Here is a 23,391-nt window from a genome sequence, read left to right as displayed (position 1 = left end):
TGGTGTCAGAGAGGAGAAGTCTAGCAAAACTCCTAGCCGTTATGGACAACACCTTTCATCCAATACACTCGGACCTTGCGGAGAGAATGAGCACGTTCAGTGGAAGGCTCAGACTCCCAAAATGCAACACGGAACGACAAAGGTGGTCCGTCATACCGACAACCATCAGACTGTATAATGCATGTGTTCCTTGACTGCACTTAAATGTAGAATATATTTATATTATTCATATATTATTTATTATTGTTTATTGTGAGCAAACTGTGGTGCTGAATTTCCCCCAGGGATCAATACAGTACTTTCTATTCTATTTTATATATACTATCAGCATAATACAGTCATCACACAAATTCATCATCAGAGTATTATTATTTACATTATTTACAATCCGGGGTGTGGGATGGGGAAGCATACTTTAGTCAACAATGATATAATCTGAGAAATGGACATTGTTTAGCATACGTTCCCATTTTAGAGTCTATTCCCGCCCACGCGGGGCGTTCCGAAGTGTCATCAAAACATACCGTAAAAAAAACAGGGGCGTGGTTTATTACGGCACAGCCAATCAGGACATTCTGTCGGCGGCGCGCAGCAAAGCGGTTGAATTTCAAATTTTTAAAACCAGCGGAGGCGGCGGCTTGAACGCAACAAACAACCCCCTGCGCTGGTTAGTTTAAAAACAAAAAGACGAAGAAAATCCCCGCACGGTTTCACTTCCACGAAAGGTGTGTATGCCTACTAAATTCACTTTGCTCGGAGCGAGTAGTATAAAAAGAAAAACGACTTTTTGTTTTTTTTTGTTTTTTGCCTGCTACTTAAGGCCGGAAAAGCGGCGGACCATCATGTCCCGCCTGCCCGTCATGTCGACGAAGCGGCTTCTCGGAAGCGTCGAGAACATTCCGGACTCTCAGCCAATTCAGGTAAAATTATTATTTTTTTAAATGACGTATTTGTTGACGTTTATTGCCGCGCTTTGTAGTCAAGTTTAATAATGACCCCACCTCCGCAGAAAAAGTTCCGTAGGGACCCAGACTCGGTTAGACCCAAAGTAGCTGCCACGGTGGTTGGCACCAAGCGGGCACCTGTTGCGTCAACCAGGCCACCACTTGGTAAGTCAACTAATTGAAAGACTGTGGGGGATGCATTTAATGTGACACCATCCGGTTTGTTGTTTTCTTCCTCTCACTTCTGATACCTCCGTTTTTCTTCCTATTTCTGTCACCAACTTCTCCTTCTCTCCTAGTTGAATGCACTACAAAGACAACATGTGTGATGTTCAAACTCATAAACTTTATTTTGTTCAGCAAATAATAATTGACTTAGAATTTTATGGCTGCAACACGTAGGTAGGTCTTTATTGTCATTACAACAAGTACAATGAAACTTTGTTTTCAGCACAAACCTGTTCAAGATTAGACAAACAAACAGTGTACAGAGTTACAGAACAAGAACGGTGATGGGTCGCCATAAAACGTTGCTTGGATGACAACATATGTTGCTCCAAAACCTGTATGGACCATGAATTGATTAACGTGGACCCCGACTTAAACCAGTTGAAAAACTTATTCGGGTGTTACCATTTAGTGGTCAATTGTACGGAATATGTACTGTACTGTGCAATCTACTAATAAAAGTATCAATCAATCAAAACCATTCAGCATTAATGGTGCCTTCACACATGTGTAAGTTACCCATGCCTTGGGCACTAATGCACCCCCATACCATCACAGATGCTGGCTTTTCATCTTTGCGCCTATAACAATCCGGATGGTTGTTTTCCTTTTTGTTCCGGAGGACACCACGTCCACAGTTTGCAAATATAATTTGAAATGTGGACTCGTCAGACCACAGAACACTTTTCCACTTTGCATCAGTCCATCTTAGATGAGCTCGGGCCCAGCGAAGCCGGTGGCGTTCCTGGGTGTTGTTGATAAATGTTATTCGCTTTGCATAGTAGAGTTTTAACTTGCATTTACAGATGTGGCGACCAACTGGAGTTACTGACAGTGGTTTTCTGAAATTTTCCTGAGCTCATGTGGTGATGTCCTTTACACGTTGATTTCGGTTTTTGATGCACTACCGCCTGGGGTCAAATTTCCATAATATCATCACTTACGTGTAGTGATTTCTCCAGATTCTCTGAACCTTTTGATAATTTTACAGACCGTAGATGGTAAAATCCCTAAATTCCTTGCAATAGCTCGTTGAGAAATGTTCTAAAACCCCATCCTTGTTTGTGAATTACTTAGCATTTCATGGAAGCTGCTTTTATACCCAATCATGGCACCCACCTGTTCCCAATTAGCCTGCACACCTGTGGGATGTTCCAAATAGGGGTTTGATGAGCACACTTCAACTTTATCAGTATTTATTGCCATCTTTCCCAACTTCTTTGTCACGTGTTGCTGGCATCAAATTCAAAAGTTAATGATTATTTGCAAAAAAAAAAAAATGTTATCAGTTTGAACATCAAATATGTTGTCTTTGTAGCATATTCAACTGAATATGGGTTGAAAATGATTTGCAATTGTGCCGGAGTGAGAAGAGGTTTTAAAATAATTAGCGCATGCTTACTTTTACCGCATGCTTTTGCGAGAACACACAAAATTTGCAGGAATTGGTGCAATGGCGAAATCCTTCCATCAGCAAAAGGCTTCATTGTATCATTACTGTATCGTATCGGTGATCATGTATCGAGATGCGTATCGAATCGGCTTCTGAGGTGAAGAAGTCCATCCCTAAAACCGTACAACCCTAGCACAAACTCGTCCCTCCGTGTCTTCCAAGTTTTGGAAAGGATGCTGGAGTCCAGACACAAAGTTTGCAGGGGTTTTAATTACCTCCTTGTTGCTCGGTCCATCCATCCATCCATTTTCTTCCGCTTATCCGAGGTTGGGTGGCGGGGGCAGCAGCCTAAGTAGGGAAGCCCAGATTTCCCTTCTCCCCAGCCACTTTGTCCAGCTTTTCCCGGGGGATCTCGAGGCATTCCCAGGCCATCCGGGAGACATACACTTTCCCAACGTGTCCTGGGTCTTCCCCGTGGCCTCCTACCAGTCGAACGTGCCACCTGAACGCCTCCCTAAGGAGGCGTTCAGGTGGCATCCTGACCAGATGCCCGAACCACCTCATCTGGCTCCTCTCCATGTGGAGGAGCAGTGACTTTATTTTGAGCTTCTCACCCTATCTCTAAGGGAGAGCCCCGCCACCCGGGGGAGGAAACTCATTTTGGCCGCTTGTACCCGTGATATTGTCCTTTCGGTCATGACCCAAAGCTCATGGCCATAGGTGAGGATGGGAACGTAGATCAACCGGTAAATTAAGAGCTTTGCCTTCCGGCTATGCTCCTTCTTCACCACAACGGATCGATATGGCGAATCCTGACTGATTTGATATTAAAAGTGCCCCCACTTTTTGAGAAGTACCACTTAAAGATGTCAAGCTTTTAATCCCGATTCTCTTCGCTCCGTCCCCTCTGCAGCTAAACCAATGCGAGGTGGTGTCCATACAGCCGCGACTGTGGCTGTGGGTCCTTCCAAGGGTAAGATTGTGGTCCAGTGGCGGTCCTCCAGAACAGTTTCACCATTTCTTCTTATCTCCAACCCTCCCGCCCAGGCGTCCCCAAAGCATCTGTGGCTTCAAGCGCAGCGAACCGAGGGAACGTGAAACCAAGCGGGGCATCGACCGGCACAAAAGAAGGTAAGACGCGGCGTGGCTGGCCGTTGGTCCCGTTTTCTTGCCATGTGTTGACGATGATGTCGTTCGCAAGGAGGCGGCGGCGGTGGCGCCACCCGCAGACAGCCGTGGGACCTGAAGGGCAAAGTCAGTGACATGCAGGTCAAGCTCCACACCTTCCAGAGCAAGGTGAAATCTGCCGACAAGGAGAACGAAGAGCTGAGGATCTCCGTGGCTGAAACCCAGAGGGAGCTTTCGCGGCAGAGGAGTCTGATCAGGTAAGTCTAGCGTCCCTTTCGGGCCACAACACACCACTTTCCTGTGTCTTAAAGGGGAACATTATCACAATTTCAGAAGGGTTAAAACCAATAAAAAACAGTTCCCAGTGGCTTATTTTATTTTTCAAATTTTTTTTCAAAATTTTACCCATCATGGAATATCCCGAAAAATGGCTTTAAAGTGCCTGATTTTCGCTATCTGTAAATCCACCCGTCCATTTTTCTGTGACGTCACATAGTGACGCCAATACAAACAAACATGGCGGATAGAACAGCAAGATATAGCCACATTAGCTCGGATTCAGACTCTGATCTCAGCGGCTGAAGCAATTCAACAGATTACGCATGTACTGAAACGGATGGTTGGAGTGTGGAGGCAGGTAGGGAAAACGAAATTGAATAAGAAACTGAAGCTATTGAGCGAATAGCTATTGAAGCTATTCTGCGATCGCCTTCTAACCAACGATTGCATCTTTTGACCACTGGAGCCGTCGATTGGTAAGTGTTTGTTTGGAATTAAATGTGGGTGGAGGGAAAGGCTGGCTGCAAATATAGCTACAAATGTACATACAGCTAGCCTAAATAGCATGTTAGCATCGATTAGCTGGCAGTCATGCTGTGACCAAATATGTCTGATTAGCACATAAGTCAATAACATCAACAAAACTCACCTTTGTGATTTCGTTGACTTGATCGTTGGAAATGCATCTGCTTTGAGTGTCGCAGGTTATCCACACATCTCTGTCGTAGCATCGCTATCGTCTGTAAGGTGTGCAGAACTAATGAGGGACTTTCACATCTTTTGACCACTGGTGTACTTGAATCCGTCGATTGGTATGTGTTTGTCTGGCATTAAATGTGGTTGGAGGGAAAGGCTGGATGCAAATATAGCTACAAATGAGACATAACGATGCAATATATACATACAGCTAGGCTAAATAGCATGTTAGCATCGATTAGCATGCCGTGCTAATCGATGCACACTCCCCGTAAGTCAACTTGAATCCGTCCCTAAACGTGTTCTTACACCCTCTGACAACACACCGACGAGGCATGATGTCTCCAAGGTACGGAAAACAGTCGAACAAACGGAAAATAACAGAGCTGATTATGTGTGTGTGGGCTTCACGGTGGAAGAGGGGTTAGTGCGTCTGCCTCACAATACGAAAGTCCCGCAGTCCTGGGTTCAAATCCAGGCTCGGGATCTTTCTGTGTGGAGTTTGCATGTTCTCCCCGTGAATGCGTGGGTTCCCTCCGGGTACTCCGGCTTCCTCTCACTTCCAAAGACATGCACCTGGGGATAGGTTGATTGGCAACACTAAATTGGCCCTAGTGTGTGAATGTGAGTGTGAATGTTGTCTGTCTATCTGTGTTGGCCCTGCGATGAGGTGGCGACTTGTCCAGGGTGTACCCTGCCTTTCCGCCCGATTGTAGCTAATATAGGCGCCAGCGCCCCCCGCGATCCCAAAAGGGAATAAGCGGTAGGAAATGGATGGATGATTATGTGTGTAATGTTTGAGAAAATGGTGGATTGCTTCCCATTGTAACGTCACGGGTGAAAGGTCATCGCTCCGACAGCGAACAATTGAAAGGCGCTTAAATCGCCAAATTCACCCTTTTTAGAGTTCGAAAATCGGTTAAAAAAACAGTCTTTTTTTTCTGCAACATCAAGGTATATATTGACGCTTCCATAGGTCTGGTGATAATTTTCCCTTTTAAATGCCTGTTTGTTTTGTTTCCAGCGAACAAGAGAGCAAGCTGCTGGCCCTCGCGGGTGTCCAGGCTGAGTTGGAACAGGTCTGCAGTGAAAAGAACACGCTGCAGATGGAGCTGACAAACCTGCAGAGCAAACACAAGGTGATGGAGACGCTGCGGATCAGTCAGGAGACTGAGCTGCAGACTCTCAAGGTGACTACTGGACAGGATCATCCCGGTCCCCGTTAAGAGGGGGGCATTCTGTTCATCAGATGTCGGACCTTTCCTCCCCTGCAGATGAATTACTCCGTGCAGGAGACCACCCTGGCCCGCCTGCAGGTGAGCCTCCGGGATGCAGAGGAGCAAGTCTGCTCTCTAAAGGACACGGTTTCCCAGCAGAAAGATCAACTCCACGCTGGGGAGATGGAGCGCAGGCGTCTTCATAACACGATCCAGGAGCTCAAGGCAAGTTGCCAGCAGGCGGCAGACTGCATTCACCTTGAAATAAGACTCAGACTTAGAGATCTTTTTCATTGTCATTCAATTTTGAACTTTACAGTAAAGATAAGAACAACATTTTTTTGCATTAGCTCATGGTAGTGCAGGATAAAAAAGCAATAAGGTGCAGATATAAATAAATTACTGTACAGATCTATAATATGCACTTTTGCGTTTGCACCCAGGTTTATGGATGTATGTTATTGTTTTTATATTCCAGCGAGTTAATTCATTTTTGGGGGGGGGTTGTTATGATGCGTTCAAGAGTCTTACTGCCTGAAGGAAGAAGCTGTTAAAGAACCTAGAGCAGGGGTCGGGAACCTTTTTGGCTGAGAGAGCCATACAAGCCGAATATTTTAAAAAGTATTTCCGTGAGAGCCATACAATATATTTTTTTAACACTGAATACAACTAAATGCGTGCATTTTTAATTAAGACCAACATTTCTAGAGTATAATAAGTCTCTTATTCTTTTTAATAACATTGTTATTCTGAAGCAAACCAACGATAAATAAAATAATTCTTACCTTTAATGCGACTTCTTGAACATGTGCGGTAGAAAGCGGATGGATGGATTAAAATGCATGAGAATGTTTTATATTTTGAACGTTATTTTTGACACTGATTACCAGCGGAATTATTCATTACTTACCATTCTAAGCAATGTCAGCTAAGATTTATCTGAGAGCCAGGTGCAGTCATCAAAAGAGCCACATCTGGCTCTAGAGCCATAGGTTCCCTACCCCTGACCTAGAGGTTCTGTAACAGACAATTAATAACAAATAATTTAGCTGTGTCTCAAAGGGAATCCTTTAGTCAGTACACTTCTAAACGTATACAGTGGAACCTCGATTTACGAACTTAATTGCTTCTTGAATACGGCTCGTTAATTGAAAAGTTCATATGGTGAAGCAAATTGCGCCACAAGAAACAATGTAAATATGAATAATGGCCTCCAGCCTTGACAACAACCCATATTTCAGTTAAGATTTGTACACATTGAACTACTATCGATACATCCAAGTTTTTTGTAGCACACAATTTAAAAACAAAAAAAAACGTATTTTCGGATTGTAAGTCGCAGTTTTTTTTCATAGTTTGGCCAGGGGTGCGACTTATACTTTGGAGCAACTTATGTGTGAAATTCGAGATTGTTTATTTGCACACAATGTGCAATGCTGCATTTTTGTTAACCGAAGTATTCTATTCAAGCAGAAGTGTTGCGTCCCAACGGAAGCTCCTAATTCAATTATTAGAAAATTATTCCATGAAAAGTCACATTTTTATCTGGTGTAAAAAGACCATCATTATACAAATTAGAATTTTGCTATGAGTAAGATGCAGCATATGCATAAAATCTTGTTTTCAATTCTCTGTCATTTGTATTCAATGGTTTCTTTAAAAAGTAGGTAATAAAAAAAAATCGTAAATCAACATCTTTGTGAAAATTGGAGATTTTATTTTTATAAAGTGCTATACACTACTGTATATCAAACGAACCAAACAAAGAGGTTATGGATCAACTTTCTCTTTATTTACAAGCCAAAACAGGATGATCTGTCCTATGCGCGCACACACAGAGAAGTCCCCTTGGTGCTCTGTCAAGCTCAAACACTGATGAATTCTATTAAACAGACAAGAAACAAGGAATCAAGCAGAGGCAGAGTTCAATTTAGCTCATGAGGAGAACGCATGGGGCTGCACACTTAGTCACAGTTTCGCCCTACTCTCTAAGGTACAGCTCCCGTGTCCCTCTATTTATTCAGGAGTTTCCCAGTCAACATCACTGAGGCTGCCTCTAAAAGGATTGGTCACATATGCAAAGCAGGTCCAGTGCGCACAATACGTGACGGAAAATTTTAATTTCCCCTCGGGGATTAATAAAGTATTTATGATTCTGGAATGTGCTGGGGGCCTTGTGATTTCGCCCTGTCTTTGCTTCGTCTGCGTGCTGTCGTCTTATCTTCGTTGAGGTCCTTGAAGTCCTTGGCTGTTAGCGGGCTTAAACAAAGATAACATCTGCGGCTGAGGCCACCCTTCAGACAAGAAATTTTGTCCTTGCACAGATAGAAAAAGTACAGCTTGAGCACAATAGTTAATAACTATAGCAACAGACTTTAAGCATATTAAAGACGTGTGATAATGTACACATAATTATTCTAACAGCCCTCACAAATGATCAGAAATCACAACATTCCTTAACTTAAACAACCATATTGCTGCAATAATGAACTTTTAAAAATGTAAAATCGACAGAGAGAAAGGGGGAAGAGGCCGTGTGTGCCTTGAAAGAGGCTCCACTGAACAAGAGTAGCACTTCTCCGCTGTGATTATGTCTGCTTTGCCATCTTTTTCTAGAGAAGTCCGGTCTCATCACAATTAAAACTTGCTATGGTACGAAGCCTGCATTGTCGATTCTTCCATACTTTTGAGTAATTAATGATGTACTCCTTTCAAATAGTCTTTTTTTTTTTTTTTTACTCTCAGTTGTCTTTTTGGGACTCTTATTGAGTTGGCAAAATGTACAAGACTTGTGATGTGGAGGGCTCTCCCCTCAAAAATGCTGGGCCATGCTTTTTTTTTCTCTGCAGGCGGGATGCAAAATGAATGAATGAAACGTTTGCACACACAGAGATGGTTTGCACTCGGAAGGCATGTTCGGCTCGATTGAAAAGTTTGTGAATAGATTAGTTCGTAATTCGACGTTCCATTGTACTGATTACTACCGAGTGTGCGAATGTTGACAGTGTGATGCTGTATAGCCAAGAATCTGACAATTTAGGGCAGTAGGGGCCGTCACAGTGCAATAAATTATCATTCAAAATGGTTTAAGTGTACTTACGGAAGTGCACCAGTTGAGACAAGACAACTTGATTATGTTTGACACCAAAATTTCCCCCTCATAGGGAAATATCAGAGTCTTCTGCAGAGTGCGCCCCCTGGTGGGTGGAGGCCTCAGCAAACACATCCAGCTGGCCCCCGCTGACGACAAGACGATAACGCTGGCCAAAACCGAGGAGGTGTGAAACTTTTAAAAGGGTGCTTCAAGTTCAATGGAAGCGTGGAACAAAAAAAAAGTAAAAACCGCTCCCTCTCAGTCCCACACAGGAAGGAGTGCCGACACGCAGAAGAACTACAACTTTAGCTTTGACCGCGTCTTTGGGCCCCAGGCTTCGCAGCAGGAAGTAAGGATGAAGTCAAGTCAACCAGCAGTCTGTCCACCTTCATTTCAACGTTGTACCCCTTGCACCACCCATCAGATATTTGAGGAGATGTCGCTGCTGGTGCAGTCGGCGCTGGACGGCTACAACGTCTGCTGCTTTGCGTACGGCCAGACGGGAAGCGGGAAGACGTACACCATGGAGGGGGCGGACTACGACGAGGCCCGCGGCGTCATCCCCAGAGCGGTGCAGCAGATATTTCGAGCAGCAAAGAAACTAGAGGAGCAAGGCTGGGAGGTTTGTTTGCTATTTCAGGGTTTTCCCGTAGATTGTGGGGTTGTGGCTCGGAGCGTGGTCAATATGACATCATAGATATGATCATTATGATTTGTAATGATGCATATATTTTTTTGTAAAGGCTGGACAAATGTTTTATGTATATTTAAAAACAAATGTGATATTTTTTTTTTCTTCAATTTTTCTTCGGTCCATATTAAGTGTGTGTGTGTGTGTGTGTGTGTGTGTGTGTGTGTGTGTGTGTGTGTGTGTGTGTGTGTGTGTGTATATATATATATAATATATATATATATATATATATATATGTGTGTGTGTATATATATATATATAATCTCCACACGTATGTGTGTGTATATAGATATATAATGTGTGTATGTATATATAATGTGTGTGTGTGTACATGTACACACATATATATATACATATATAAAATTAGCGGTGTAACGGTATTTGTATTGAACCGTTTCGGTTCGGTGCGGATGTGTACCGAACGAGTTTCCACAGGACATATTAAGTAGCGTAAACAATACTCAAAATGCCGGACATTTGAGGCATTTAAGAAATTCTGCCCTGACAGCCCCGCGAAAGAGGACATGTCCGGTGAAAAGAGGACGTATGGTCAGTCTATCCTAGCCCGATCGCTGCTAGCGCCGGACATGTCCTCTTTTGCTAGCATCGCATCTCATAAGATTGACAATACATTGCGTCCAATGTTTTCACAAAGATAAAATAAGTCATATTTTTTGTTTGTTTAAAAGTTAAAACAAATGTACATTATTACATATCAGTTGCCTCCGCGTCCCGACCTCGGATAAGCGGAAGAAGATGGATGGATGGATGGATGCAATCAGTTGATAAAACATTGTCCTTTACAATTATAAAAGGTTTTTTTTGAAAATCTACTACTCTGCTAGCATGTCAACAGACTGGGGTAGATCCTGCGGAAATCCTATGTATTGAATGAACACTAAATCAGAAAAATATCGTTTTTGAATCGAGAAATCGCATTGAATTGAAAAAATCGATGTATATTGAATCGCGACCCCAAAAATCGATATTTAATCGAATTGTGGGACACCCAAAGATTCGCAGTCCTAGTGTGTGTGTGTGTGTATACTGTATATAATGTGTATATGTATATATGTGTGTGTGTATATATATATATATATATATATATACACGTATATGTGTGTGTATATATATATAATATGTGTATGTATATATGTGTGTGTGTATATATGTAAATGTGTGTATATGTATGTATATATATATATATATACACACACACACACAAGTATATATGTGTGTGTGTGTGTATATATATATATATGTGTGTGTGCGTATATAGCTGTATTCATATATACATACATACATATGTATGTATGTATATATGAATACAGCTTATAGACATTTTTCAAACTTGATAGGGCGAGCAGTATGTAAATAATACTATATACAGTACATTAATACATACATATATTACTTAAATGTGTTTTCATGTAAAAGAATAATTTTCATGTTAAAAAAAAATATTTTCAAAGGTGTGGTGGCATTTATTTTGCCGCGGTAGTGTGCCGCTATCAATTACAGTGAGGATAAACCCTGTATTTTATGTGCGGGAATATTTTTTTAGGGGTGTCAAAACATTTTTTAAGTGTTTTGATCAATCGCTATTCTTTGTTGTAACGATCCTTCAGTTCATATATTCATTTCATTCTTAAACAAACAAACAGATTAATTAAATGATAATTAATCAACATAACATTAAAATAAAATATGAATTAAAAGCAGCAGTAAGAAGTTGAAAGCTTATATCTGCCTCTTGTTTTCACAAATGCAACAATTGACTCTCAATGTTGGCGACCACAAAGCCACATTTTCATTTTGCACCATTTGAACCAATAATGAAGAAACTGTTCTCACTCATTTCATCCTTAATCATTTCAAAAAAATATTATGCTTCCCAATGATGTCGATGCCCATATTTGATGTACACATTTACTTTAGTAAAGAGAAGTGTTGGATACTTCTCTTGTTGCCGTATTTGTATTTGACTTTATTACATTTTCGGGAAGCATTTTATTAAACTAAACTAGTTATATCGAAATTGAGAGCTGTTTGTCTATTTTATGGAGGAATGTAGTGAACCATAGAACTGGCATCCAATGCATATATTCAGTAATTTCTACTGTTCAAATCCCACCAGCAACAACTTAACTTTTCGACTTAATAATGGTGCTACTCGTTATTGCAGTTCACGTTCACGGCAAGCTTTGTCGAAATCTACAACGAGAGCCTCCGAGACCTCCTTTACACGGGCAAGGCCAGCAAGAGGCCCGAGCACGAGATCCGCAAGTCCGCCAGCAACAAGGTGACCATCACCAACCTTGTGTATCAACAAGTCTGCAACGAGGACCAGGTAGGAACCCCCCCCCGTCTGTTTGAAGATGGCGTGCGTCATGCGTGGACAAGGCTGACGCCCGTCTATCTGGTTGCTCTCCTCAGGTCCTCGGCTTGATCGCATTGGCCAATCAGAACCGATCCACAGCTCAGACGAACCAAAACGATCGCTCGTCTCGCTCCCACTCTGTCTTCCAGCTGGACATCAAAGCAGTGAACGCGGGCAGGGATGTGACGTGCAATTGTGAGTGTCCCCCACATTTAGGCTGTCCACAACTGGCCAGGCGGGAACTGTAACGTCCGCTTTTCTGCAGCCACGCTCTGCCTGGTGGACCTGGCTGGGAGCGAGCGTATGTTGAAGAGCCAGTCCCAGGGCGAGCGCTTCAAGGAGATGACCGCCATTAACGGCTCCCTGTCCAACTTGGGCATTGTCATTGCTGCACTGGCCAACAAGGTGCTCGAATCAACCTTTTTGTGGACGGCTTCTCCGCCTGAATTCCTCTTTTGACTTGTGGCGGTGTGTGTTGCAGGAGAGCCACGTCCCCTACAGGAACTCCAAGCTCACTTACCTCCTGCAGGGATGCTTGGGAGGGAACAGCAAAACGTGAGTTATATTACTTTGTTTAAAGGCCTACTGAAACCCACTACTACCGACCACGCAGTCTGATAGTTTATATATCAATGATGAAATATTAACATTGCAACACATGCCAATACGGGCTTTTTAGTTTACTAAATTATAATTCTAAATTTCGAGCGAAGTATCCTGTTGAAAACGTCTGTATGATGACGCGTGCGCATGACGTCTCGGATTGTAGCGGGCGTTTTTTTCCAGCCCGATCCCAGCTATAAGTAGTCTGCTTTAATCGCATAATTACACAGTATTCTGGACATCTGTGTTGCTGAATATATTGCAATTTGTTCATTTAATAATTGAGAAATCAAAGAAGAAAGATGTAGGTGGGAAGCGGTGTATTGCAGCTGCCTTTAGCAACACAAACACAGCCGGTGTTTCCTTGTTTACATTCCCGAAGGTGAAGCTTTACTATAGAACAGAGCGGTCAAGCGACCATGGTTCCCGACCACATGTCAACTGGCAGGTTTCGGTGAGAAAATGATAGTAATAAGTCGGCTCTTACCGTAGACATGAGCGGAGCTTGCGGACTCTCTTACCTCCTCCCACCAGAGACACTGGCGGTCACCACACCCGTGGCCACACCCCTCCGACTTTCAGGTACCATATTCTCACTAAAACACTAGTAACACAATAAGCAGAAAAGGGATTTTCCAGAATTATCCTAGTAACTATGTCTAATAACATCTGAATCGCTCCTACTGCCCTTACCTTTTTTTTTCTAGTCCTTCACTCTCACTATCCTCATCCACAAATCTTTCATCCTGGCTCAAATTAATGAGGAAATCGTCGCTTTCTCGGTCCGAATCGCTCTCGCTGCTGGTGGCCATGATTGTAAACAATGTGAGGAGCTCTACAACCCGTGACGCCACGCGCACATCGTCTGCGACTTCCGGTACAGGCAAGGCTTTTTATTAGCGACCAAAAGTTGCGAGCTTTATCGTGGATGTTCTCTACTAAATCCATCCATTTTCTACCGCTTATTCCCTTTCAGCAAAAATATGGCAATATCGCAAAAGGATCAAGTATGACACATAGAATGGACCTGCTATCCCCGTTTAAATAACAAAATCGCATTTCAGTAGGCCTTTAAGGGTTGTATGATACATCAGTACTAATAAAGTAATTACCGCATTTTTCGGAGTATAAGTCGCACCTGCCGGAAAAATGCATAATAAAGAAGGAAAAAAACATATATACAGTATTTTCCGCACTATAAGGCGCACCTTCACTGAATGGCCTATTTTAAAACTTTGTTCATATATAAGGCGCATACAATAAACGCTACAGCAGAGGCTGGGGTTACATTATGCATCCTTTAGATGGAGCTGCGCTAAAGGGAATGTCAACAAAACAGTCAGATAGGTCAGTCAAACTTTAGTAATAGATTACAAACCAGCGTTCTGAAAACTCTGTTCACTCCCAAAATGAATAAACAGCTGTTTTATAATTTACCCCAAGTCAATAAACACGTAAAAAACAGTCTAATACTGTTACGGTAAATCAAATGTTCGTGCAATCACAACATAGTAACACTCCGAATAGTGCAAAGCAATAATATATTAATAACTCAACATTGTTCAAACAATAATGTCACACAACACACTAAATAAACATGTAAAGCTCACTTTATTTAGTTATTCCTCATCCACAAATCCCTCAAATTTTTCTTCTTCAGTGTCCGAATTGAACAGTTGGGCGAATACGACATCCAGCATTTTCGTCAAAGTCGTCATTAAAGGAGTCAGTGTCGCTGCTGTTAATGTTAAATTCTCTTGCTGCTGCTCTATTCCTGTCTTCTACTGTGTGACTGATCGCCTTGAGTTTAAACTCTGCGTCGTAAGCGTGTCTCTTAATGGGAGCCATTTTGGGGTCTTTACATAAACAGCACGCCTCCCGCAGTCATATATCCCAGCATGCACCGCACGCTTCTTCTTCTACGGTGGAAAATGAAGTCGGCAACTGCTTACCGTAGTTTCGAGACCTGTTGTGGCGCAACATTGGTCCATATATAAGGCGCACCGGATTATAAGGTGCACTGTCAGCTTTTGAGAAAATTTGAGGTTTTTAGGTGCGCCTTATAATGGGGAAAATACGGTAATTCGCATTTTTGGGGAAATTTATTTGATAAAACCCAACAAAAAGAATAGACATTTGAAAGGCAATTTAAAATAAATAAAGAATAGTGAACAACAGGCTGAATAAGTGTACGTTAAATGAGGCATAAATAACATCTGAGAAGGTGCCTGGTATGTTAACCTAACATATTATGGTAAGAGTCATTCAAATAACTGTAACATATAGAACATGCTATACGTTTACCAAACAATCTGTCACTCCTAATCTTTAAATCCCATGAAATCTTATACGTCTAGTCTCTTATGTGAATGAGCTAATTAATATTATTTCATATTTTACGGTAATGTGTTAATAATTTCACACATAAGCCGCTCCTAAATATAAGACGCACCCCCGGCCAAACTATGAAAAAAAAACTGTGACTTATATTCCGAAAAATACGGTTATCAGAATAGTTTTTATTGCTATTGTTTGTTTGAGAACGGGTTCACAAAATAGGAATTTTTCTTGGTGCAATCGTGCGACATGAAACATTTTAAAAACAAATTAAAAAGGGTTCTCTGCTGCTTTTGCAAAACAGCAGCAGTACTTTTTGTTTTCAGGGCGCATGTCGCGAGTCAACTCACAGCACTAGCAAGCAGAAACAGTGTAGAGACAGAAGCCGGAGGAGAATGGACGTATTTTGGCTTAGAACTAAGGATAAAGGTGAAGCTATAAACACTGAACTTAGGAAGAAGAAAAAAAAAAGTAGCAATGATTGTCACACACACACACACTAGTTGTGGCGAAATTATTCTCTGCATTTGACCCATCACCCTTGATCACCCCCTGGGAAGTGAGGGGAGCAGTGGGCAGCAGCGGTGGTCGCGCCCGGGAATCATTTTTGGTGATTTAACTCCCAATTCCAACACTTGATGCTGAGTGTCAAGCAGAGAGGTAATGGGTCCCATTTTTATAGTCTTTGGTATGACTCCACCAGGGTTTGAACTGAGTAGGTAAAACCTAGCCAGCTACTGGCTAACGTCCATCCACAGTGTGTTAGCTCCTTCCGTATCACGAATCATCGGCTTCATGGCGACAAACTACATCTCTGCAGGAGACGTAATAGCTAAACATGCTTCACTACACACGATTCCAAGCTGCTGTTTTGAGGCATGTTTAAAAAAAAAAATGCACTTTGTGACTTCAATAATAAATATGGCAGTGTCATGTTGGCATTTTTTTTCCATAACTTGAGCTGATTTATTTTGGAAAACCTTGTTACAAACCTGTTTGCATATGAGTTGGGGAATTGCGTTAGATGTCAATATAAACGGAATACAATGATTTGCAAATCATTTTCAACCCATATTCAGTTGAATGCACTACAAAGACAAGATATTTGATGTTCAAACTCATAAACTTTATTTTGTTTTTGCAAATAATAATTAACTTAAAATTTCATGGCTGCAACATGTGTCAAAGTAGTTGGGAAAGGGCATGTTCACCACTGTGTTACATCACCTTTTCTTTTAACAACACTTAAACGTTTGGGAACTGAGGAAACTAATTGTTGAAGCTTTGAAAGTGGAATTCTTTCCCATTCTTGTTTTATGTAGAGCTTCAGTCGTTCAACAGTCCAGGGTCTCCGCTGTCGTATTTTACGCTTCCTAATGTGCCACACATTTTCAAAGGGAGACAGGTCTGGACTGCAGGCGGGCCAGCAAAGTACCCGCACTCTTTTTTTATGAAGCCACGCTGTTGTAACACGTGGCTTGGCATTGTCTTACTGAAATAAGCAGGGGCGTCCATGATAACGTTGCTTGGATGACAACATATGTTGTTCCAAAACCTGTATGGACCATTCAGCATTAATGGTGCCATCACAGATGTGTAAGTTACCCATGCCTTGGGCACTAATACACCCCCATACCATCACAGATTCTGGCTTTTGAACTTTGCGCCTAGAACAATCCGCATGGTTATTGTCCTCTTTGTTACGGAGGACACCACGTCCACAGTTTGAAAATATAATCTGAAATGTGGACTCGTCAGACCCTAGAACACCTTTCCACTTTGCATCAGTCCATCTTAGATGAGCTCGGGCCCAGCAAAGCCAGCGGCGTTCCTTGGTGTTGTTGTAAATGGGTTTTGCTTTGCATAGCAGAGTTTTAACTGGCACTTACAGACGTAGCGGCCAACTGTAGTTACTGACAGTAGTTGTATGAAGTGTCTTTGAGCCCATGTGGTGATATCCTTTACACACTGATGTCGGTTTTTGAGGCATTAACGCCTGAGGGATCAAAGGTCCGTAATATCATCGCTTACGTGCAGTGATTTCTCCAGATTCTCTGAACCTTTTGATGATTTTACGGACCGTAGATGGTAAAATCCCTAAATTCCTTGCAATAGCTCGTTGAGAAATGTTGTTCTAAAACTGTTTGACAATTTGCTTACAAATTGGTGACCCTCGCCCCATCCTTGTTTGTGAATTACTTAGCATTTCATGGAAGCGGCTTTTATACCCAATCATGGCACCCACCTGTTCCCAATTAGCCTGCACACCTGTAGGATGTTCCAAATAAGGGTTTGATGAGCATCCCTCAAATTTATCAGTACTTATTGCCACCTTTCCATACTTCTTTGTCACGTGTTGCTGGCATCAAATTCTAAAGTTAATGATTATTTGGAAGAAAAAAAAATGTTTATCAGTTTCAACATCAAATATGTTGTCTTTGTAGCATATTCAACTATGTATTCCGTTTTTATTTACATCTAACACAATTTCCCAACTCATATGGAAACGGGGTTTGTACATTGTTTAATGCATCCAGCGGGGCATCACAACAAAATTAGGCATAATAATGTGTTAATTCCACGACTGTATGTATTAGTATCGGTTGATATCAGAATCGGTAATTAAGAGTTTGACAATATCAGATATCGGAAAGAAAAAAAACATTATCGGACATCTCTATTTGTAACACACTAAAGTGTCTTTTTTTTTTTTCTATTCCAGTCTGATGTTTGTCAACATTGCTCCTGAGCCAGACAGCTTTGGGGAAAGTCTGAATTCCTTGAGGTTTGCCAGCAAGGTGAGGTGCCGCCATGTTGTCTTCCCGACAACCTTCAGACGCCTCAACTTTTTACCCGTGTGCCTTTTGCTCCCCTTCGCAGGTGAACGAATGCGTGATTGGCACTGCCAGTGCAAACCGCAAATAAACCTGCGAGCACAACCTCACCTGGACCACCACCTTTTTTATTTTTATTAATAAACAATCACTTTGATTCTTTTGATGAGTTTTCATTATATGGTCACTGGCCTTTACTATTCAGTCCCCACCTGGAATACATTCTACCAAAATAAACCACTGTCCTATTATTTCAATGACTGGTCACACTGCTGTTGGACACAGAACTAAGGAAGAAAATAAATGTTAACATATTGTATTGTACATTGTAATATTGTTTTTTTCTTTCCGTTTATGGCATATTTCATGTATTTTTGCCAACCGCCAGAAAAATGCACAGTTTTTGTGTACCGGTACCTAATATTTGTTATCTCTTATTATTTCAATACAATTTACCTACTACCGACCACGCAGTCTGATAGTTTATATATCAATGATGAAATATTAACATTGCAACACATGCCAATACGGCCTTTTTAGTTTACTAAATTGCAATTTTAAATTTCCCGCCAAGTGTCGTGTTGAAAACGTCGCGGCATGATGACACTTGCGCGTGACGTCTCGGGTTGTAGCAGACATTATTTTCCAGCCCGATCCAAGCTATAAGTAGTCTGCTTTAATCGCATAATTACACAGTATTCTGGACATCTGTGTTGCAGAATCTTTTGCAATTTGTTCAATTAATAATGGAGAAGTCAAAGTAGAAAGATGGAGGTGGGAAGCTTTTAGCCTTTAGCCACTAAAAAAAACCAGCCAGTGTTTCCTTGTTTAAAAGTCCCGAAGATGAAGCTTTACTATGGATCAGAGCGGTCAAGCGAACATGGATCCCGACTACATGTCAACCGGCAGTTTTCGGTGAGAAAATTGTGGTAATAAGTCGCCTCTTACCGGAGACATCAGCGGAGCTTCCGTCCTGCTGCAGCTGCCGTGACTTCCCTCAGAGACTCTGGCGTCAACACATTCCTCTGACTTTCAGGTACTATTTAATCTCACTAAAATACTAGCAACACTATAGGCATTAAAGGGATTTTCCAGAATTATCCTAGTAAATGTGTCTAATAACATCTGAATCCCTTCCACTGCAATCGCCTTTTTTATAACACTTTTTTTTTCTTCTTTAGTCCTTCACTCTAAATTTCCTCATCCACAAATCTTTCATCCTCGCTCAAATTAATCGGGAAATCGTCGCTTTCTCGGTCCGACTCGCTCTTGCTGCTGGTGGCCATGATTATAAACAATGTGAGGAGCTCCACAACAGATGATGTCACGCGCACATCGTCTGCTACTTCCGGTACAGGCAAGGCTTTTTCATTGGCGACCAAAAGTTGCAAACTATCGTGGATGTTCTCTATTAAATCCTTTCAGCAAAAATATGGCAATATCGCAAAATGATCAAGTATGACACATAGAATGGACCTGCTATCCCCGTTTAAATAAGAAAATCTCATTTCAGTAGGCCTTTAAAGGGTCTTTATTAATGAAGTTGGTCTGGTGCCTTGCTCAGTATGTTCACTTGTATTTTGCAAGTTATGTTGTATTAAAGTATAATAAAGTATACACAAGTTTCATACACACGTAAACATATATTGTGCTTTAAGATACACTCTAGGTGTGTGGTTTCAATCCGATTCCACGGGTGGCAATCAGATTAAACAATTCGCTCAATCAGAATGTATTATTTGATATAGTTAAAAAATGTTCAAGACAAATTTTTAAAAAAGCTCATTCTGGTTGCATGGAGACGGCCTGAAACTTCTTTAAAAAATGTATTCTTATTTCAAATGTTTTTCCCATTTTTTTAAAAGTCAGAATCGAGATTTGAAAGTGAAGTGAAGTGAATTATATTTATATAGCGCTTTTCTCAAGTGACTCAAAGCGCTTTACATAGTGACACCCAATATCTAAGTTACATTTAAACCAGTGTGGGTGGCACTGGGAGCAGGTGGGTAAAGTGTCTTGCCCAAGGACACAACGGCAGTGACTAGGATGGCACAAGCGGGAATCGAACCTGCAACCCTCAAGTTGCTGACACGGCCACTCTACCAACTGAGCTATGCCGTGAGTCTGATTTTTTTTTTTTTGTGCACCTCAAATAAAAATATTGGGTTGAATGCAAGCCAGTGAGTTGGTGTCAGGGGAGGCAAATGAGGCAGTACCGCACTTGCCACCAGGGGTCGGGGGGTAAAAGTAATATAAGATTTATCATTTATTTTTTGGTTGAGGCTTTCTTTGTGATTTTGGTGTGGTTCCTGTATATTTTGATCCTTTTCAGGGTCAAAATTGTGGAAACTGTGTTTCCTGATCAATCTACTAATAACCTAATGTGCAATCTACTAATTAAAGTTTCACTCAATCAAAATAACGCGCCTCCACGGCTACACACAAAGTGTATTAAGACACGCAGCTGGGAAAAGGCAGTCCATGAGGCAGCAAGTACCTCTGCCTCACGGTAGGGGGCGATATATTGTCGACTTGCACTTCAATGCCTCTGCAGTACTTTGACTCGCCATACTGAGAAATGGGGGCGCTCAAGTTTTATATTAAACTATAACAAACATAGTATTTTTATTAGAGTAAGGCAGCGTTTGTGGTTGCTTGTTTTTTTTGCCAGATCCAAAAATATTGTTTCATTGCTTGGAATCAAAATGAATTAAATGAATGTATGCCAATATGGAGGATTATGTACTTTATCCAAGATTAAATACGTCTCTAAACTGGACTTTTAAGACAAAATGAATATAATCACACAAAGTAGGTTTTCACGGAGGATAGCTATTGCTGCTTCATATACAAATACAGAAAGGTAAGACACACTCACAATACTTGATTTATTTTGTTTAAAGTAAAAAAAAAGTAACCATGATTGTCACACTCACACTAGGTGTGGCGAAATTATTCTCTGCATATGACCCTTGATCACCCCCTGGGAGGTGAGGGGAGCAGTGAGCAGCAGCGGTGGCTGCGCCCGGGAATATTTTTGGGTAATTTAACCCCCAATTCCAACCCTTGCTGACTGCCAAGCAGGGAGACAATGGGTCCCATTTTTATAGTCTTTGGTATGACTCGGCCCAAGGTGTGAACTCACCACCTAGCAAATGGGACCAAAAAGTAGATAATAACAATTTTTATCAAATACTTTTTGGACCCATTTATCATATCATAATATCATTAAGATAACATTTTTATTAAAGCGAATTACTCCCTTATTTTTCATCATTATTCTAATGTGCAAAAAAAAAAACCTCCAAAATGAATGTTATCATACAACGTAGGTATTGATGAAAGGTAAGATACACTCACAATATTTGATTTATTTTGTTTAAAGTTAACAAAAAAAAAAAGCACCCATTATTGTCTCACACACACACACACACACACACACACACACCCACACACACACACACACACACACACACACACACACACACACACACACACACAGAAGTGTGGCGAAATTACTCCCTGCATTTGACCCATCACCCTTGATCACCCCCTGGGAGGGGAGGTGAGGGGAGCAGTGAGCAGCGGCGGTGGCCACGCCCGGAATACTTTTTTTTTTTTTTTTTACCTCCTTGATGCTGAGTGCCAAGCAGGGAAGTAATGGGTCCCATTTTTATAGTCTTTGGTATGACTCTGCCCGGGGTTTGAACTCAAATGGGACCAAAAATATTACAACTAAAATACAACTTTTATGAAATACTTTTTGGACCCATTTATCATATCATAATATCATTGAGACAAGGTTTGTATGAAAGCGAATATTATTATTTTTTATTATATTTTGATTTTTTCTTGTTGTTCTAATGCAGGGGGTGTCAAATATACGACCCACGAACCGGTTCCATCCAGCCCGCGGGATGAGTTTGCTCGGAATAAAAATTAGTTGACATTTTTGAATGAAAGAAACCACTGTTTAAATGTGTCCACTAGGTGTCGCAATAGCAATTATTTGTATCTTTGCAGATGATGCTCCATATGTAAAAAAAAAATAAACCACATGTTAGTACATCAGTCGAGGAAAATGAGCAAACTACATAAATAACATCCTGTAATTTGATTTTGATATCATTTCTGAATCATGATGAGATTGGGAATGAACACCAATGTGTTGACTGATGAACATTATCACATAATTTATTCAGAAAGTATAAATAACAACAAATAATTAAAGCTGCAAGATGACGGATTTTTACAAAACATTTGTTTTGAAGGGGTAATTGCCAACTTCCTGTTGATTTTTGCTGAAGGATGTCAATTATTAAAATGTAGGTCTAAGTGAGACCTACATAAAGGTTTTTGTTTCATGTCTCGCCAACATTCCTACCGGAAGTTACAAGCAGTTTTGTCTGTTTTTTCCTAGGGGTCGCTAGAGTGCAATTTTGAGTTTTGGTTATTAGATGGCAATTTTCGCCAGTCCTGAAGTGTGTGTAAAATTTGGTGAGTTTTGAAGCATGTTAAGGGGGTCAAATTACAGCTTGAAGAGGCGGCGGAATAATATAATAAAGAATAAAACCTTAGAAATACAATAGGGTCCTCTTTCCCAAAGGGACATTTGGTCCCTAAAAATAGAATACTATAAACCGCAACATGTAAATGAAAAAAAACAAAACAACAACATTATGATTCGTACATTTTCAGAATGTGCTCGTTTTATTTTTAAACAAAGATAACAATCTGAAGTCTGGGACGGCGTGGCGCATTGGGAGAGTGGTCACGCGCAGCCCGAGGGTCCCTGGTCCCCAACCTCGTCATGTCTGTTGTGTCCTGAGCAAGACACTTCACCCTTGCTCCTGATGGGTGAGCGTCTTGCATGGCAGCTCCCTCCATCAGTGTGTGAATGTCGAAATAGTGTCATTATGGTAGAAGAGCGCTATACAAGTACAAACCGTTTATCATTTATTTAAGTTGTCTTTATTTTTAACTTATCGTGCCGTGATTTTACCATCTTGGGAGTAGATTTTTCTCCGTGTGGCCCCCGATCTAAACTGAGTTTGACACCCCTGTTCTAATAGGAAAAAAAAAAAAAAAATACTCCAAAAGTATCTGGTGTGAGTAGTGTATATTTATTGCGAGCAGGTTTTTGTTTTTACATTGGGTAACATTTGGCAAAATGGCACATTTAAAAAAACAAATTATAAAAAAATAAAATACTTCAAAAGTATCTGGTGCCAGTAGTGTATATTTATTGCGAGCAGGTTTTTATTTTTACATCGAGTAACACTGGGCAAAATGGCACATTTAAAAAAATATATATAATAAAAATAAAAAAATACTCCAAAAGTATCTGGTGTGAGTAGTGTATATTTATTGCGAGCAGGTTTTTGTTTTTACATTGGGTAACATTGGGCAAAATGGCACATTTAAAAAAAAATAAATAATAAAATAAAATACTTCAAAATTATCTGGTGTGAGTAGTGTGTATTTATTGCGAGCAGGTTTTTGTTTTTACATTGGGTAACCTTTGGCAAAATGGCACATTTAAAAATATATATATAATTAAAAAAAAA

General features: G+C 41.0%; 1 protein-coding gene across 1 annotated transcript; it reads left to right on the top strand.

The window, feature by feature from the left end:
* The first annotated feature begins 570 nt into the window (after positions 1-570).
* Positions 571-17,986, top strand: kifc1 (kinesin family member C1). Its single transcript, XM_061897264.1, has 17 exons — positions 571-725; positions 821-920; positions 1,010-1,109; positions 3,479-3,538; positions 3,613-3,696; positions 3,767-3,950; positions 5,693-5,858; positions 5,943-6,110; positions 9,050-9,163; positions 9,242-9,328; positions 9,404-9,601; positions 11,856-12,020; positions 12,107-12,245; positions 12,316-12,455; positions 12,532-12,605; positions 17,713-17,788; positions 17,871-17,986. Exons 2-17 carry the CDS (start codon positions 843-845, stop codon positions 17,913-17,915), a joined length of 1,878 nt encoding a protein of 625 aa, XP_061753248.1. The 5' UTR covers positions 571-725; positions 821-842; the 3' UTR covers positions 17,916-17,986.
* The last annotated feature ends 5,405 nt before the right edge of the window (positions 17,987-23,391 follow it).

The sequence above is a fragment of the Nerophis ophidion genome, linkage group LG04 (assembly GCF_033978795.1).
Source record: "Nerophis ophidion isolate RoL-2023_Sa linkage group LG04, RoL_Noph_v1.0, whole genome shotgun sequence".
Lineage (NCBI taxonomy): Eukaryota > Metazoa > Chordata > Actinopteri > Syngnathiformes > Syngnathidae > Nerophis > Nerophis ophidion.
The sequence above is the reverse complement of the archived record's forward strand: the minus strand, read 5'-3'. Positions and strand labels throughout refer to the sequence as shown.

Coding starts and splice junctions, on each gene's coding strand:
- kifc1 (XM_061897264.1), top strand. CDS start 843: ATGTCCCGCCTGCCCGTCATGTCGACGAAGCGGCTTCTCGGAAGCGTC. Junction 12,456..12,531: donor TTGCTGCACTGGCCAACAAG/GTGCTCGAATCA, acceptor TGTGTGTTGCAG/GAGAGCCACGTCCCCTACAG. Junction 12,606..17,712: donor TTGGGAGGGAACAGCAAAAC/GTGAGTTATATT, acceptor TTTCTATTCCAG/TCTGATGTTTGTCAACATTG.